At 49.6% G+C, this 12,454-nt stretch overlaps 1 protein-coding gene across 1 annotated transcript in view; it reads right to left on the bottom strand.

Moving 5' to 3' along the window:
* Positions 1 to 5,209: 5,209 nt before the first annotated feature.
* The window catches only part of LOC134337497 (soluble guanylate cyclase 88E-like), an 83,178-nt gene continuing 75,933 nt past the window's right edge, over positions 5,210 to 12,454 (bottom strand). The window contains exons 14-16 of the mRNA XM_063032568.1: positions 11,902 to 11,991; positions 7,213 to 7,310; positions 5,210 to 5,765 (exon numbers count right to left, since the gene is read on the bottom strand). Coding sequence (XP_062888638.1) covers positions 5,507 to 5,765; positions 7,213 to 7,310; positions 11,902 to 11,991 — 447 coding nt within the window. The 3' untranslated portion in view covers positions 5,210 to 5,506. The remainder of the gene's footprint in view (positions 5,766 to 7,212; positions 7,311 to 11,901; positions 11,992 to 12,454) is intronic.

Below are 12,454 nucleotides of genomic sequence, written 5' to 3'. Positions count from 1 at the left end.
ATCTCGATAGAAAGCTGAAAGACAGGACCTTCAGAGCAGTAATTTCTGGATTGCTGCCTGTGCAAAGTGCCAGTGAGGGCAAGAAAGGATGACTTGGCAGATGAATGCGTGCCCGAGGAACTGGTGCGGGAGGGCAGGGTTTTAGGTTTATGGATCTGGAGAATGTACACCTGAACCTGGGGGGCGGTGTCAATATCCTGGGGGAAGGTTTTGCTAGAACTGTTCAGGAGGGTTTAAACTAATTTGGCAAGGGAGTGGTCACTGGAGTGGTAGGGTTGAGGATGGGGCAGTCGGTTAACAAACAGAGGCAGTGTGTAGTGAGACTGTCAGGAAGGGCACGCAGATGATAGGGCAAAATTACAGTCAACTGGATGAGTTGCAAAGTAAAGCAGACAAAATTGGAAAGGCTGAATACAGGACTGAAGTTGTTATACTTGAATGCTTGCAGTATATGGAATAAAGTAGATGAACTTGTAGCACAATTACAGATTGGCAGGGCATTACTGAATTGTAGTGAAAGAAGATTATAGCTGGGAACTTAATGTCCAAGGATGCACATTGTATTGAAAGCACAGGCAGGTAGGCAGAGGGGTTGGTGTGGCTCTGCTGGTAAAATTAAAATCAAGTCATTAGAAAGAGGTGACATGGCAATTGAAGGTGTAGAAACATTGTGGGTAGAACCAAATAAAAAGACTTTGATGGGAGTTATATACAGACTTCCAAACAGCAGTAAAGATGTGGCCTACAAATTACAATGGAAGATAGAAAATGCATGTCAAAGGACAATGTTTTGATAGTCATGGGCGATTTCAATATGCAGGTAGATTGGGAAAATTGGGTTGGGAAAGTCAGCCTAGCTTCCTTAAGGGAAAATCTTGCCTAAAAAACCTGTTGGAATTCTTTGGAGAAATAACAAGCAGAATAGACAAAGGAGAATTGGTTGATATTGTGTACTTGGACTTTCAGAAGGCCTTTGACAATGTGCCACACATGAGGCTGCTTAACAAGTTAAGAGCCCATGGTGTTACAGGAAAGATATTAGCATGGATAGAGAGTTGGCTGATTGGCAGAAGGATTAAAGGGAGCCTTTTCTGTCTGGCTGTCAGTGGCTTCTGGTTTTCCACAGGGTCTGTGTTGGGACCAATGCTTTTTGTTATAGGCCAATGATTTGGATGTTAGAGTTGATGGCTTTGTGGCAAGTTTGCGGACGATAGAAGATAGGTGGAGGGTGAGATAGTTTGAGGAAGCAGAGACGCTACAGAATGATTTAGACAGATTAGGAGAATGGGCAAGGAAGTGGCAGATGGAATATAGTGTCGGGAAGTGTATGGGTGCACTTTGGTAGAAGGAACAAAAACATAGACTATTTTCTAAATGGAGAGAAAATTCAAAAATCTGAGGTACAAAGGGACTTGGGAGTCCTTGTGCAGGATTCCCTAAAGGTTAATTTGCAGGTTGAGTGTATGGTGAGGAAGGTAAATGTGATGATAGCATTTATTTCAAGAGGACTAGAATATAATGAGGATGTAATGTTGAGGTTTTATAAAACACTGGTGAGGCCTCACTTGGAGTGTTGTGAGCAGTTTTGGGCCCCTTACCTTACAAAGGATGTGCTGAAACTGGAGAGGGTTCAAAGGAGATTCATGAAAACGATTCTAAGCTTGAACGGTTTGTCACATGAAGAGTGTTTGATGTCTCTGGGCCTGTATGCACTGGAATTCAGAAGAATGAGGGGTGACCTCATTGAAACCTATCGAATGGTGAAAGGCCTCGACAGAGTGGATGTGGTGAGGATGTTTCCTATGGTGGAGGAGTGGGGGTCTAAGACCAGAGGACACGATCACAGAATAGAGCAATGTCTATTTAGAACAAAGGTGGGGAGGAATTTCTTCAGCCAGAGAGTGGTGAATCTGTGGAATTCATTGCCAGAGGCAGCTGTGGAGGCCCAGAGTCATCAAATGCTCCTCATGCATTAACCCATTCATCATTCTCGTAAACCACCTCAGGACCCCTCCAATTCCAGCACTTCCTTTCTTACGTACTGCAAAGGGTGCAAAACTACTCACGATACTCCAGGTACAATTTGACCAATGTCTTATAAAACCTCAGCATCACATCCTTGCTGTGTGGAGAAAGCTTCACTCCATGTCTGACCCCGGGAGTGTGTGATGGGACGGTGTGGAGGGAGTTTCACTCTGTGTCTGACCCCGGGAGTGTGTGATGGGACAGTGTAGAGGCAGCTTCACTCCATGTCTGACCCCGGGAGTGTGTGATGGGACAGTGTAGAGGGAGTTTCACTCTGTGTCTGACCCCGGGAGTGTGTGATGGGACAGTGTGCAGGGAGTTTCACTCTGTGTCTGACCCCGGGCGTGTGTGATGGGACGGTGTGGAGGGAGCTTCACTCTGTGTCTGACCCCGGGAGTGTGTGATGGGACGGTGTAGAGGGAGCTTCACTCTGTGTCTGACCCCGGGAGTGTGTGATGGGATGGTGTAGAGGGAGCTTCACTCTGTGTCTGACCCCGGGAGTGTGTGATGGGACAGTGTAGAGGGGGTTTCACTCTGTGTCTGACCCCGGGAGTGTGTGATGGGATGGTGTGGAGGGAGTTTCACTCTGTGTCTGACCCCGGGAGTGTGTGATGGGACAGTGTAGAGGGGGCTTCACTCTTTGACCCTGGGAGTGTCTGATGGGACGGACAGTGTGGGAGGTGTCAGATTCGGAGTCTACCAGCGAGGAAGTCCCACTCTCAACTCTCCCCAAAACTTTTCTCCTCAAAATCATACATAAATAAATTCAGAATATTAGGACAACTACACAAAAATGTAAAATAAAACTTTAAAATGTTATCAGATATGCTGAGTTTTATTGTGGTTAAGGTTACAGGAAATTTTTCTGCACTGACACCCGATCAGACAGGATGTTTTAGTCTACCTAGTCCCTAAAATCACTATGTAATCCAATTGCTTGTGATTCCTGTGCAAAGTAGAGATTTTAACACACCGATTTGGCAACAGACATTTCACACTGAAATGTATAGAGGCAGTTCGGCCCAACAATCTTGTTCCTACCCCTTCTTCCCACTGTTTTTGCTTTCTCAAACAATCAAATGAACTACACCCCCACCCTGCCCCTGCTCCTGAAATTCTCGCCCTCACCTGTGTGTAAGGGGTGATGAATGCAGCAACTCTGCACGTGCTTGTGATGCGGGAAGAGACCGGAGCACCCACAAGGAGAACGGGCACACTCTACACACCCACACAGCGGCAGAGTTCGGGCTCGACCGAGGACTTTCAGAATATGAGGTCACAGCTCTGACCACTGCAGCACAAGGCCAGAACCTCAGCCATTCCTCTGTTATATGGTTTGTTTGAACAGATACCTTCTCGTCTTTCTTCCTTGTTTCAAAGCCAGAGGAAACTAGCCAAAAGACCCAACGCCTCTTCCCCAGGGCACCACTGCTCAATACAAGAGGACATGGCTTTAAGGTAAGTGGTGGGAAGTTCAAGGGGGATATTAGAGGAAAGTTTTTTACTCAGAGAGTGGTTGGTGCATGGAATGCACTGCCTGAGTCAGTGGTGAAGGCAGATAAACTGGTGAAATTTAAGAGACTGCTAGGCAGGTATATGGAGGAATTTAAGGTGGGGGGGGCGGTTATATGGGAGGTAGAGTTTAAGGGTCGGCACAACATTGCAGGCCGAAGGGCCTGTACTGTGCTGTACTATTCTATGTTCAATTATCCCTGTACCTGTCCATATCCCTCTAAACCTTTCCTATCCGTGTACCTGTCCGTATCTGTCTAAACCTTTCCTATCCGTGTCCCTGTCCATATCCCTCTAAACCTTTCCTATCCGTGTACCTATCCGTATCCCTCTAAACCTTTCCTATCCGTGTACCTGTCCGTATCCCTCTAAACCTTTCCTATCCATGTACCTGTCCATATCCCTCTAAACCTTTCCTATCCGTGTGTCCCAGTCCATATCCCTCTAAACCTTTCCTATCCGTGTACCTGTCCGTATCCCTCTAAACCTTTCCTATCCGTGTCCCAGTCCATATCCCTCTAAACCTTTCTTATCCATGTTCATTCCAAGCAGTGAACATGTTTTTAAAAAATCCAAAACTAAAAAAGTAACAACTAAGGCCTCAAATTTAAGGTCCAAGATTAAGAACTGAAGCCAAAAACAAAAATTTTCAAAGTCTAAAAGACTAAGACTCCAAGCAAAGGCTCGGAGGCCTAACACCACGAATCTAGGCCCGGCGGGCATGAACCCAAAGCAAAGCGCCCACCGAATGGGCAAAGAAAATTCCACTTCTTTGAGATGTTAGCATCAGCTTTAGGGCTGAAAGAGGGAAGGGTCTGAGTGGGGTGAGTCCTGGGGAGAGGGAGATAATGGGATTTATCATATGGGCATCAGAGAGCGTGTGAGGTGGACATGGTGGAGTGGGAGAGGGGGGAAATGGAAGAAGGATTGGAATAATGAGGGAGAGAATGAGAGGGACGAAGAGGGAAGGAGGAAGAGGGGTGTAGGAGCCAGTGGGGTTACAGAGACAGGGAGGGGTGTAGGGGCTAGAGGGGGTTACAGAGACAGAGAGGGGTGTAGGGGCTGGAGGGGGTTACAGAGACAGGGAAGGGTGTAGGGGCTTGAGGGGGTTACAGAGACAGGGAGGGGTGTAGGGGCTGGAGGGGGTTACAGAGACAGGAAAGGCTGTAGGGGCTGGAGGGGGTTACAGAGACAGGGAGGGGTGTTGGGGCTGGAGGGGGTTACAGAGATGGGGAGGGGTGTAGGGGCCGGAGGGGTTTACAGAGACAGGGAGGGGTGTAGGGGCTGGAGGGGTTACAGAGACAGGGAGGGGTGTAGGGGCTGGAGGGGTTACAGAGATAGGGATGGGTGTAGAGGAGGAAGGGTGTTACAGAGACAGGGAGGGGTGTAGAGGCTGGAGGGGGTTACAGAGACAGGGAGGGGTGTTGGGGCTGGAGGGGGTTACAGAGATGGGGAGGGGTGTAGGGGCCGGAGGGGTTTACAGAGACAGGGAGGGGTGTAGGGGCTGGAGGGGTTACAGAGACAGGGAGGGGTGTAGGGGCTGGAGGGGTTACAGAGATAGGGGTGGGTGTAGAGGAGGAAGGGTGTTACAGAGACAGGGAGGGGTGTAGAGGCTGGAGGGGGTTACAGAGACAGGGAGGGGTGTAGGGGCTGGAGGGGTTACAGAGACAGGGAGGGGTGTAGGGGCTAGAGGGGTTACAGAGATAAGGATGGGTGTAGAGGAGGAAGGGTGTTACAGAGACAAGATGGGGTGCAGGGGGATTCGGATGTACAAATATAGGAGGGGAGATGGTTTATGCTGGTTGGGGGTTCTGGGTGTTTTGGAGTTGGGGAGAGCTGATGGTACGAAGGGAGTGGGGAGAAGGATGGGGATGTTGGCTCAATGGGACGGTGGGGCTGAGAATCAAGGTGGCCGCCCTCCTGGCCTTTTCCAACCGAGCAACAAACACAGTGGGGAGCCAAACTGCCTTCAAATCAGAACACAGGTCACACTCCTGAGGTAGGCATTGGGTGCAAGGGTGCGAGTGATTGGCTGTGCTCTCATCCTGGTCATCGGCGCCGTCTCCGTGGCAACAGCTTGCTGCGACGCCTCTTTCCTCTGTGGGGCCCTCACCCTCTTCCTGAGCTCCTGGAAGTCTTCAGAGCCCTCATAGGAACTGGAGGAATGGGGGGTCTCCTCGGCCTCATCCCCGGGGTCCAGCTCCTGGGAGGAGTCCCTTGGACTCCGGCTGTGGGGGATGCGGGTTTACAAGAGGGGGTGCAGAGGGAGAGGGGGAAGGCGGAGGGAGGAAGGAGAGGAGGAGGAGCAGGGGGAGGAGGATGGGAGTGGGAGGGAGTGGGAGGGGGAGGGAGAGGGGGAGGGAGAGGGGGAGGGGAGGGAAAGGGAGGAGGAGGGGAGGGAAAGGGAAAGGGAGGGGAGAGGGAGAGTGAGGAGGTGGGAGGGAAGGGGGAGCGAGGGGGAGAGGAGCGGGAGGGGGAAAGGAGGGGGAAGGAGGGGGAAGAGGGAAGGAGGGGGAGGGGGGAAGAGGGAAGGAGGGGGAGGGGGAAGGAGGAGGGAAGGAAGAGGGAGGAGGAGCGGGAGGGAGAGGGAAAGGGAGATGGAGGAGTGGGAGGCGTGGGAGAGGGAGGTGAGGGGTGGAAGAGGGAGAGGAAGGAGGGGTGGAGGAGGGAGAGGGAGAGGGAGGAAGGGAGGAGGGGAGGGGAGAGAGACGGAGAGGGAGGAGGGGCGAGAGTGGGAGGGGGAGCAGGAGGGGAGGGAGAGGGTGACGGGGAGGAAGAGGAAGAGGGGAAGGGGAGGAAGAGGAAGGGGGAGGGAGGAGGGAGGAGGGGCGAGAGTGGGAGGGGGAGCAGGAGGGGAGGGGGAGGATGAGGGGGAGGAAGAGAAAGAGGGGAGGGGGAGGGGAGGGGAGGGAGATGGGAGGTGGGGGTGACAGGAGGGGGAGGGGGAAAGGAATGGTCAAATACTGTCATATTGCTGAACTTGACATTCTCTATGCTCCCCCCTCCCCCAGAGGGCTCTTTTCTCACCCCTCCCAGTGTTTCCTCCTCACCCCCTCCCACAGCGTTCCCTCATCACCCGCTCCCACAGCATTCCCTCCTCACCCCCTCCCACAGCGTTCCCTTCTCACCCCCTCCCACAGCATTCCCTCCTCACCCCCTCCCACAGCGTTCCCTCCTCACCCGCTCCCACAGCATTCCCTCCTCACCCCCTCCCACAGCGTTCCCTCATCACCCCCTCCCACAGCGTTCCCTTCTCACCCCTCCCACAGTGTTCCCTCCTCACCCCCTCCCACAGCATTCCCTCCTCACCCCCTCCCACAGCGTTCCCTCCTCACCCCCTCCCACAGCGTTCCCTCCTCACCCCCTCCCACAGCATTCCCCTCTTCACCCCCTCCCACAGCACAATCAGAGCTTGTTTTCTGAGCCCAGGATCAATTAGATATTTGGAAATGAAGTACAAAGTGTAAGAAAAGGTGCTGATATGACATGCGAAAGCGTAAGTCAAAGAGACATTGGCCTCCACTCACTATGGTGAGGGAAGACAAGCAAGATGGAGCTGAATGTATGAAAATGGATGGTTTGGTTAAATCCGGACTGTTGGCAATTGCATGTAATTTCACTGAAGGGGATAGCAGAAAATGAGGGGCTGAATGACGAGCTCTATTTCTCTTTTACCTGGAGATGCTGTTTTCATTTAACTCATTGCCATACTCGCTCGTGAAGCCCTGCGTCCTCTTCCCTTTCAACCAATACGTCTTCATGTATCCCTTACCCTGGACAGAATGGAAAAGGGGTTCGTCATTCCCAATACATCTTCATGTACCCCCTACCTTGGACAGAGTAGAAAGGGGCTTGTCATTCCCAATATGTCTTCATGTACCCCCTACCCTGGACCGAGCGAAAAGAGGTTTGTCATTCCCAATACGGATCAGTTGAAAAACTCAGCAGACGGAATTCAATCCCGATGAATGGTGAGGCCATGCATTTTGGTTGTCAAACCAGGGTAGGGTGTGCACACAGTAATGGTAGGCTATGTTCGACTGTAGTCTGGAGTCAGGGTATATGATAAATAATATGTTCAACAGCACCAATTCTTCAGACCTGAATGTGGATAGTAGATTAAATTTAAAATGCAGCCCTGAACAATAGTTTTCCTGGAGTTGATATCAAACCAGACAGTAGGGATTAATATTCATTTTGGGTGTCTGGAGTGTGGGTGTGAAGAAGGAGGTGTGAAAATTATATGTAATTCGAAGGAAGCATTGTAGATACATTGTAAATATAGAATTGTCCTGCTGTTACCTTTGATCTTTAGTATATAAAAAACATCATGTAATATTGGGTCGGGAGGCCTTGTCCTGTGAGAGTGTCTCATTTTGTTGAATCCTTTTGTATCCATTAGCTCTGTGTCCCTCCGGTGACTTTATTCACATTACAGCAGGGCGCTGGGGAGTGTTGGGGAACAGAGGGACTTCGTAACCTGAATGTGGTAACACAGCTTGATACATTGGTGAATAACTTGGGCTGAGATGGTTCTGTAATGTAGCTGTTGATACAATGCTTTACAACACAAGTGATAAGGGTTAAGTACCTGTCACTGGGTAGGAGTTTCCTCAACACATTCTCCCCGTGACTATGTAGGTTTCCTCTGGGGGCTCTGGTTTCCTCCCACCTTCCAAGGACATACAGGTTAGGGTTAGTGAGTTGTGGGTGTACTATGTTGGTGACACTTGCGGGCTGCTCCCAGCCCATCCTCCCTTATTTTGATGTAAAGATACATTTCAGTGTATGCTTCAATGTACATGTGACAATAAAGCTCATCTTTGAAGGTGAATGGGACATTTGTCTTCATCAAAGATCCCCACCATCTGGGCCAGGCCATCTTCTCACAGCTCCCATTGGGCAGGAGGTACAGAAGCCTGAAGTCCCACCCCACCAGGATCAGGAACAGCGACTTCCCTTCAACCATTCAGTTCTTGAACCGACCAGCTCAACCCCAATCACCATCTCGGTACAACAACACTGTGACCATCAAACACACTGTTAATTTTTGGTTCCAGTTGCGTTCTTTCTTGAAGATCGTTGCTTAGTTTCTGTTTTCCGTGTGTCTCTGATCCGCGTGCCTGTGGTTCTGCCGCAGGTCAGTTTCTTTCTGAACCTACACACACATGGACTTGTGCATTTGGAATTGATTCATAATTGTCGCATTTACCAAGAAAATAACAAACAAGAGAAAATCTGCAGATGCTGCAAATCCAAGCAACACACACAAAATACTGGAGGAACTCAGCAGATCAAGCAGCATCTATGGAAAAAAAAGGACCTGCCAAAGGAGTTTGACCGGAGACGGCAACTGTATTTTTTTCCATAGATGCTGCCCGGCCTGCTGAGTTCCTCCAGCATTTTGTGTGTGTTACAATGAAAGTAAACTTGATTTAGCCTTTGACTTTACCTGGGCATAAAGTATAAGAGGTGGGACATTATGTTACAACTTAACAAAACACTGGTTACACTTCACTGGCCACCACTCCAGAGGAAAAACGTGATCATACTGGAGAGAATGCAGAGGCGATTCCCGGGAATTTTGTCTGGATTGGAGGACTTTAGTTATGGGGAGAGGCTGGTCAGTTTTCCCTGGAGTGAAGAAGGCTGAAGGGTGACTTTATAGAGGTGAGTAAAATTATAAGGAGCATAGATAGGGTTAATAGATATGTTAATCGGGTTCTGAAAGAGGTAGAGTTAGAGATTGTGATGGCATTAGAAATGATCTTTCAAAAATCGTTGGACTCTGGCCTGGTGCCAGTGGACTGGAAATTTGCAAGTATTACTCCACTCTTTAAGAAAGGAAGAAGGGAGCAGAAAGGAAATTACAGACCAGTTAGCCTGACCTCAGTGGTTGGGAAGATGTTGGAGTCAATTGTTAAGGATGAGGTGATGGAGTACTTGGTGACACAGGACAAGATAGTACAAAGTCAACATGGTTTCCTTCAGGGAAAATCCTGCCTGACAAATTTGTTGGAATTCTTTGAGGAGATTGCAAGTAGGATAGATAAAGGGGTTGTAGTGGATATTGTATATTTGGACTTTCAGAAGGCCTTTGACAAGGTGCCATACATGAGGCTGCTTACCAAGTTAAGAGCCCATGGCATTACAGGAAAGTTACTAACATGGTTAGAGTATTGGCTGATTGGTAGGAGGCAGCGAGTGGGAATAAAAGGATCCTTTTCTGGTTGGCTGCCAATGACTAGTTGTGTTCCACAGGGGTCGGAGTTGGGACCACTTCTTTTCATGATGTATATAAATGATTTAGATGATGGAATAGATGGCTTTGTTGCCAAGTTTGCAGATGGTACGAAGATTTGTGGAGGAACAGACAGGATGCAGAAGGACTTAGACAGATTAGGAGAATGGGCAAGAAAGTAGCAAATGAAATACAATGTTGGAAAATGCATGATCATGCGCTTTGGTCATAGAAATAAATGTGCAGACTATTTTCTAAATGGGGAGAAAATCCGGGAATCTGAGGTGCAGAGGGACTTGGGAGTCCTTGTGCAGAACACCCTGAAGGTTAACTTGCAGGTTGAGTTGGTGATGAGGAAGGCAAATGCCATGTTAACATTCATTTCAAGAGGTCTTGAATACAAGAGCAAGGATGTGACGCTGAGGCTTTATAAGGCACTGGTGAGGCTTCGCCTTGAGTATTGTGAACAGTTTTAAGCCCCTCATCTTAGAAAAGATGTGCTGGTATTGGAGAGGGTCCAGAGGAGGTTCACAAGGATAATTCCAGGAATGAAAGAGTTATCATACAAGGAACGTTTGATGGCTCTGGATCTGTATTCACTGAAATTCAGAAGGATGGAAGGGGGGGTCTCATTGAAACCTTTCGAATGTTGAAAGGCCTAGACTGAGTAGATGTGGAAAGGATGATTCCTACGGTGTGAGAGTCTAGGACAAGAGGGCACAGCCTCAGGATAGAGGGACGCCCTTTCAAAACAGAGATGCGGAGAATTTTCTTTAGCCAAAGGGTGGTGAATTTGTGGAATTTGTTGCCACATGCAGCTGTGGAGGCCAGGTCATTGGGTGTATTTAAGGCAGAGTTTGATAGATCCTTGATTGGACATGGCATCAAAGGTTACGGGGAGAAGGCCGGGAACTGGGTTTGAGAAGGAGATTGAAAAAAAAGGATCAACCATGATTGAATGGTGGAGCAGACTCGATGGGCCAGATGGCCTAATTCTGTTCCTATATCTTATGGACTTACCGTCTTCTCAGGACTTGAGTGCCTGAGTTATAGAGAGAAGTTGGGCAGGCTGCAAATTTTTTTCTTAGAGCACTGGAGAATGAAGGGTGACCTTATAATGGTGTGTAAGATCATGAGAGGGGTAGACAGGATGAATGCACACAGTCTTTTTTTTCCCATGGTTGGAGAATCAGGAAATAGAGGGCACAGGTTTGAGGTGAGAGGGGGAGAGATGTAATAGGAACCTGAGGGGCAACTTTTCCACCTGAACGGCACATTTTTAAGGGGAGGGGGAGGAAATCTCAGGGGAGATATTTACCCAGAGGGAAGTTTGAATCTGGGACACACTGAGGGGATGGTTCAATTTTGAAGTAATATCAATGCATGCTATGTTGCCATACACTACCCTGAAATGCATTCTCTTGCAGCATTTACAAGGATTAGTGAAATGCAATCGAATTTTACAAAAAAGAATACACGTAAGCACAGACTGACAAACAGCCGATGTGTGAAGGAAGACCAGCTGAATATAAAGATAATACCGAGAGCACGAGCTGCTGGCCTCTGGAAAGTGAGTCCATAGGCTGTGGAATCAGTTCAGAGTTGATGTGAGGGAAGTTATCCACACTGGTTCAGGAGTCTGATGGCTGAGGAGTAATAACTGTTGCTGAACCTGGTGGTGTGGGACCCGAGGCTCCTGATGTTAGGATTAACGCCTGGGGGAGGAGTTGGAGGTCCTTGGTCCTTGGTGATTGGGGCTGCTTTCTTGTTGTTGCGATCCACGTAAATGTAGTTAATGGTAGGGCGGGCTTCACTTGTGCTGGACTGTGATGTGTGACAGGGGATTTGCTGCTTCCCCCATCGGGGGGTTTGGAATCTGACGGGACGGTGAGGGCAGAGACTCTCACAATGTTGACGAAGCATCCAAATGAGTACTTGGCTCAACCAGGCCGAGAAGCGGACAGACCCTGTGGTGGCGAATGGCATTGGTTGGGATGGGGCAGCAAGGACATGACGGGCCAAAAGGCCTTTTACTGTGGTGGATGACTCTTGGCGGGTTATCCCGCAGACCCAGCCTCTTGTGGACACAGCATGCAAACCAGGGCCTGGCTCGAGGAGCTTACCTTGACGAAGATTTTACCCCGCTCCTCGATGATGTAGGGCTCGTGTTCCAGGTGGTCCTTAGTGGTTTGACTGATGTGGATTTGCATTCCCTGAGGGGGGGGGGAAGTGTGGAGGAGAGGGGGAGAGAGGGGAGGGGGGAGAGAGGAGAGATGGGGAGAGGGGAGAGTGTGGAGAGAGAGGGAAGAAGGGGAGAGGGAGGGGAAGGAGGAGAAGGAAGAAGCAGAAAGGGAGGGGGAGAGAGGATGGTGTGGGTGGAGAGTGGGTGAGGGAGTGGGGACGGTGAGGAAGGAGGAGAAGGAAGAATGGGGAAAGGGGATGGGAGAAGGGGAAAGGGGAGGGGGAAAGGGGAGGGGAAGGGGAAGGGAGGGAAAGAGCAAAAGAAAGGAGAGAGGGCAGAATGAAAGGGGAGAGAGAAGTGAGAATGCGGGGGAAGGGAGAGAGGGATAGAGTGAAGGTGGGGGGAGAGGGATAGAGTGAAGGTGGAGGGAGAGGGATAGAGTGAAGTTGGGAGGACAGGGATAGAGAGAAGGTGGGGGAGAGGGATAGAGTGAA

The sequence above is a fragment of the Mobula hypostoma genome, chromosome 2, assembly GCF_963921235.1.
Source record: "Mobula hypostoma chromosome 2, sMobHyp1.1, whole genome shotgun sequence".
Taxonomy (NCBI): domain Eukaryota; kingdom Metazoa; phylum Chordata; class Chondrichthyes; order Myliobatiformes; family Myliobatidae; genus Mobula; species Mobula hypostoma.
The sequence above is the reverse complement of the archived record's forward strand: the minus strand, read 5'-3'. Positions and strand labels throughout refer to the sequence as shown.